The 5,629-nt window shown below is 38.0% G+C and overlaps 1 protein-coding gene across 1 annotated transcript; it reads left to right on the top strand.

The window, feature by feature from the left end:
• Nucleotides 1-528: 528 nt before the first annotated feature.
• Nucleotides 529-4,126, top strand: LOC108960756 (disease resistance protein RPV1). Its single transcript, XM_018876897.2, has 4 exons — nucleotides 529-1,148; nucleotides 1,318-2,476; nucleotides 2,603-2,905; nucleotides 2,994-4,126. Exons 1-4 carry the CDS (start codon nucleotides 652-654, stop codon nucleotides 3,966-3,968), a joined length of 2,934 nt encoding a protein of 977 aa, XP_018732442.2. The 5' UTR covers nucleotides 529-651; the 3' UTR covers nucleotides 3,969-4,126.
• The last annotated feature ends 1,503 nt before the right edge of the window (nucleotides 4,127-5,629 follow it).

Here is a 5,629-nt window from a genome sequence, read left to right as displayed (position 1 = left end):
CTAAGCAAGAGAAGAACATGTTGATCTAGTGGTATCTTCCCGGTTCATGTCCTATCTGACTTACTGAATCTTTTTACTTGGGTTGAATTAGCTATGGAACTCATCTCACCGAGTCAGAAGTCCTTAAAACTTATCGAAACTACTTACGTGCATGCATCTTAAGCGGGGTCAAGTTCCCTGCCGGAGATGGCAGTGATTGCCACCGCCCAGCCACCTCTTTCTTGTTCGCCCCCGCGCCACCCCCCCCCTTCTAATTTTCAATTTTAAAAACTACTTCTGATTTCTTTTTTAAATTTATTTCCTCTTGTTTTTTTTTCTTTGGGTGCTAATTAACCTTTATTTGGTTTCGTCGATCAATTTTCGTCAATATTATACTCGTGAAAAAGGAGATATTACTAGAAATAACATGTTAAAATACCAATGAGTGTTTTTATTACACATAAAATTGTCTACTCCAAATGAGGAACTATTTATGTTTAGTAGGAATCAACTGTTTAAAAAATGGGCGGATTGTAATATATTTACCCTTACTCGAAGTCAAGATTCCATAGCTTTTGGTCTGCAAGCTTCTTCTCTTCCTCGAGCGATCTCCCAGTTGTACCCCGCCGACGAAAGACCTGGTCTTTACGCCTTTTCTTGAGCTTTTCACTCATGGATATCGGCAATAATCACTCGTCGCTCCCATCTCCTGGACGGCCCGGTGTTTGCCGCTACGAAGTCTTTCTCAGTTTCAGAGGAGGGGATGTTCGGAGGAGCTTCATTCAATTTCTCTACGAAAGCCTCACCGCTTCAGGGATCTATGCCTTTATCGATCATGATGGGATCGAGATCGGAGAAGAGATCATGTCTAAGATCTTACAATTGATCAGGCACACGGAGATATGCATTCCCGTCTTCTCCAAAGATTTCGCTTCCAGTAAGAGTTGTCTGAAGGAGGTGGCGGAAATGGTGGCATGTGACAGGAAAATCATGCCCATTTTCTACGATGTCAGCCCTTCAGTAGTCCGCAAACAGGAGGAGAGTTATCAAAAGTCCTTCTGCACCCATGCCGCCCTGGGGGTGGTGTCAGCCACTATTGACAACTGGAAGAAGGCTCTGCAAATTGTTTCAAAAAAGCTAGGATGGGAATTGCAGAAATTTAATTACGGGTAAGTCGAAATCAAGATTTCGATTCTTTTTCGACTTTCCCAACAGTAGTGATCCAGTATGAAATCAAAGAAAGAAAAAAGTCAATGCATCTGTTCTTTTGCCTGTTGTATTATCCGACCAGTTGTTCCTTTTCATATCTTCCTCTTTCCTTCTTTTCCCGTTTGGCAGGGAGCAAGAACTTATAAAGGAGGTTGTCTCCGCAGTCCGCTGGCAGTTGAAGAAAGATGACTTAGACGTGCAAAAAGATTTAGTGGGGATGGGTCACCATGTGCAAGAGATGATGAATAAACTTGATGTTCGCTATGAAAATGGCAAAGTGGTTGAAAGGCAAATGCTGACGGGAAAACGTGTGGTTGAGATATGGGGCCTTCCAGGAATCGGTAAGTCGACTCTTGCCATAATCGTCCGCAGCAAAATCCATCATCTCTTTGATGAATGTAGCTTTCTTGAAGCTAAGGGAAGGGCGCTCTTGTCTCTCCAAGAAGATTTAATTTGTGACATCCAAAGGAACAGACATACCCCCATATCTTTGGCTAGAGGTGCCGAATTTATCAGGAACAAATTTAAAGATCAGAGGGTTCTCATTGTCCTTGACGATGTGAGCGATTTTAAACAAATCCTATCATTAGGCATATATCTAAGTGAGTTTGGTCCAGGAAGTAGGATTATCATGATCTCTATGAGAAGCAATCTTGTTGACGACTATATTATGAAGCTTGAGACCTCCCAAAGTATCGTCGACGGTCATGATGAGATCCTCGTTAAAAAATACGAGCTAGAGCAAATGAATGACAACCATGCTTTTCAACTGTTTTGTAAGTGTGCTCTCAGAGGACGACCTCTTCAAAAGGAATTCTACTCTTTGGCATGGGACATTAGTTCGGCTGCCGAAGGGCTTCCTCTTCTTATTGATGCTGTTGGTTCATCTTTATTCGGAAAGTCCATAGATTTATGGGAGGATGCATTGAATATTTTGGGGGAAAAGCCTTTTGCTAAGAATATCAAAAAGATTTTGAAGACAAGATATAAAGCTTTAGAGGAGGATGCCAAAAAGATATTTCTTGATATTGCATGCTTTTTAATGAAAGAGGACAAGACAATACCCCCTTACATGTGGGAAGCCTGTAAATACAATCCTCGTACGCATATTCCCCAGATTCTTAACACATCTTTAGTAAAAAGCACAGAAAATAATAAATTTTGGATGCATAATCAAGTAAAATTCCTCGGGATGAATATTGTGGAGAAGGAAAATCCAAGGAAACCTTACAAGCGTACCAGGCTATGGAATCAGGAGGATATTGAACGAGCAATGAATGAAGACAAGGTAAATTTTGAAGACAAGAAAGCCTCTCTTTAGATTTGAATCAGAGTACTCGTTTTAAATGCTTAATTATATTCTCATAGTTAATCGTGAATGAACTTGTATTTACCATTTTCCCATGATTGGCAGGTCGCTACAGTGGAAGCCCTCAGTGCCACATTCGACAGCCTCAACTCATTTGATGAACTTAGATTTTTTCGTAATTTCCCGAATCTTAGGTATCTTAGAATAAGCCACGCTATTATTGACGGAAATGAGCAGTTGGCAGAGAACTCCAGAGAGGATCTTTTCCTTCCACGATTAAAGTGGCTTGAATGGCGATGGTGCCAGAATATCTCCAGTCTACTTGCTTTAGATCTGTCAGACTTGGTCGTTCTTGATCTGTCTAGGTGTACCTCCACAACTTGGAAGCGCTGGAAAAAAATTATGGAGGTATGATGGCATTAAATGTGCATTTTTTCGCTTCACATTTGACAATACCTTGTAGTAAACAAGGCTTTTATATTCTCTTGTTTTGCAGAAGGCCAAAAACTTGAAAGTTTTGATCCTAAAAGATTGTTATTTTCTAGCTGCATCTCCAGTTTCCCATGCACCCGCAAACTTAGAAAGACTAAACCTGGAACATTGTTTTACATTAGCGGGTGTTGGCAGATCCATCAGCAAGCTAAGGAACTTGGTTTCTTTGAATATCAAGTTCTGCAGCTTCGTGCAAGAGCTGCCAGAAGATATAGGTTCCTTGGAAGCTTTGAAAGAGCTCTACATCGATGGAACTTCCATTAAAGCCATTGATATCCCCGATGGTTCCTATGGGAAGCTCAAAATTCTGAGTGCTTGCAACTGTAAATTCTTGTCTCTACCCAATTCAATTGGTAACTTGAAATCTCTTTCGTACCTAGGATTGGACGAGACTGAACTAAGGGAGCTCCCTTGTTCTATCGGATTGTTGGAGAGTCTCCAGACGCTATCTCTGAGAAACTGCAGGAGCTTATGGAAATTGCCGGATTCCATTGGAGACCTTAAAAAGCTGCAAGTCATGGATCTTTCAAGCACAATAGTCGACGAAATACCTTCCTCCGTCAAGGATTTGCAAAACTTGAAAGAACTAAAGATGGCTGGCACTCATATAAGAGAATTTCCTGGAGGCATTAAGAATCTAGAGAGTTTAGAAGAGATAGATTTCTCGGGCTGCAGAAATTTGAGAGGGGAGTGCAACATTACGGGATTATCGTCTTTGCGGGTGTTACTTCTAGAATACACTGATATTTCTCGGCTGATTGTGACGGATCGCCAATCCTATAATCCCCAAAACCTCAAACTAGATGGCGATGTCCCCATCTCGATAATTGGAACTATCCAAGGGTATGGCATCGGTTCAACAGATGTGAGACTAGACCACCGTTCAAGGCTGACGGACATCATATCAGCATGCGATGATGAGTCAGAGACCGTAGCAATGTGGCGGTCAGACAGAAGCAAGGAAGTCATCGGTGGATGAGGTTTGGCTACGGAGGAAGTTAGCGCTCCTATCCCATTAATTCAAATTTGTAATTCATCAAGCATGTCAACTGATCTTCGTGCAATAAGGGTTGTTAGGGGCATAGCCAAATTCGAATTTTCGCCTCCATTTTGAATTTTCAATTGACATTCTTCTTCCATTTTCTTGGCCTACACACTAGCACACTCTTTATTGTCTTGCACGCATGTCCATTTCCTGCATTTTTGTGTGTACATGTTAGCTTTGGATTTGACTCGATGTAAGTATTACGTAGTTTATTTGATTGATCTATGAGATCACTACAAGGTCATCAAAGTATGAGTTTTAATTCCTTTCTCAATCGTTCATCTCATTAGTAGTCTCCTTGATCAATAGTAAAGGATGAAATCTGTTCTTCTTTTGTCAATTTTAAAACTAGAACGGAAAATTTGATGCTGCGTCTGAACATCTAACAAAAATTCTTCAAAGGTACAATATGTTTGTGAATGTTGTCGCACCTATATTACCAAATATTGGAAGTGATTGTTTTTTCAAATAAAATTGAAAATGATTATTGCTCGATTCTCCTAATCATTGATTTAATTTAACTAGTATGAAAACTATGTGTAATAATCTAACTATAGTCAACATACATTGTGTCATTCAAAAAATATCTTGCATGAAAAATTGTGCTTACATGCACAATAAAAAAGAAAGAATTTTCTGATTTGGACAGAATATTGTGATCAATCTAACTGACAAAAAATTAGTGTACTTTATTTCCAAGATGTCCTTAATGATGCTTATAATAAGTGAAAACATCTACTATATGATTAATATGTTGACTATTTCAGATATTTTTAATCTTTCTTAACGAGATTTTTTAGGATTATATCTCATGATATTATGACTCACATATATGTATGATATATTATCATTATCTAAGTATTGGATTCTTAAGCATTAGCTATTAAATGATGTCTCGAGTTTGTATCGTGTACGAAATCCATATCTGCTGGAAGATTTTGATCTGATGTTGCCTTTTACGGATATATACAAGTCCAAGGTTCAGCACAAGATATTCGGCCGTTACTTCTTTTATTCAAGTTTTGAGTATTCAACCAAGAAGTGGACGTCTCTTCCTTGTTCAATATAAAAGACACACGAAAATTAATTTGTGTTTAGAGTTTTACTTCCAATTGAGTTATTTATTTATAAATATTATGACTTTGGAAATAATCTAAGCACGTGAAACATTCGAGCTTGTGAATGATTGTAATTTTGACTCTCTCCCCATGGAGTAGGTATCAACACTCGTACCAAATCATATAAATCTACGATGTCTACTATATTTCTCTAATAATTTCGCATTGACTTAATTACAAGATGCTGTCAATTTTGCCATTAATTTTACAACACTAGTAAAAAAGAAATGTATTTTAAAAGAAAAATCTGATTTACTAAAGATCCATTTATTTCACAGAAAATAAAAAATTCGGAAAACTTTTCGTAAAAATGATTACTTATTTCACTTGAAATAATTAGTCAATAAAAATGTTTTTATTATCGACACCAAATTATAATTAAATATTTTCGTGGACAACGAAAAAAATTCATTCATTTTCTTAAGCAATATAAGCAATAATTCTTATGAAAATATTTTTCAGGTTATTCATTTATCA

This window comes from Eucalyptus grandis, chromosome 7, assembly GCF_016545825.1.
Source record: "Eucalyptus grandis isolate ANBG69807.140 chromosome 7, ASM1654582v1, whole genome shotgun sequence".
NCBI lineage: Eukaryota > Viridiplantae > Streptophyta > Magnoliopsida > Myrtales > Myrtaceae > Eucalyptus > Eucalyptus grandis.
This window is presented reverse-complemented; position numbering and strand designations above follow the sequence as displayed.

What these genes read in the sequence shown, in the direction of transcription:
- LOC108960756 (XM_018876897.2), top strand. Translation starts at nt 652, where the DNA reads ATGGATATCGGCAATAATCACTCGTCGCTCCCATCTCCTGGACGGCCC. An exon ending in TTGCAGAAATTTAATTACGG is followed by an intron (nt 1,149 to 1,317) that starts GTAAGTCGAAAT and finishes CCCGTTTGGCAG; the next exon opens with GGAGCAAGAACTTATAAAGG. An exon ending in GAGCAATGAATGAAGACAAG is followed by an intron (nt 2,477 to 2,602) that starts GTAAATTTTGAA and finishes CATGATTGGCAG; the next exon opens with GTCGCTACAGTGGAAGCCCT.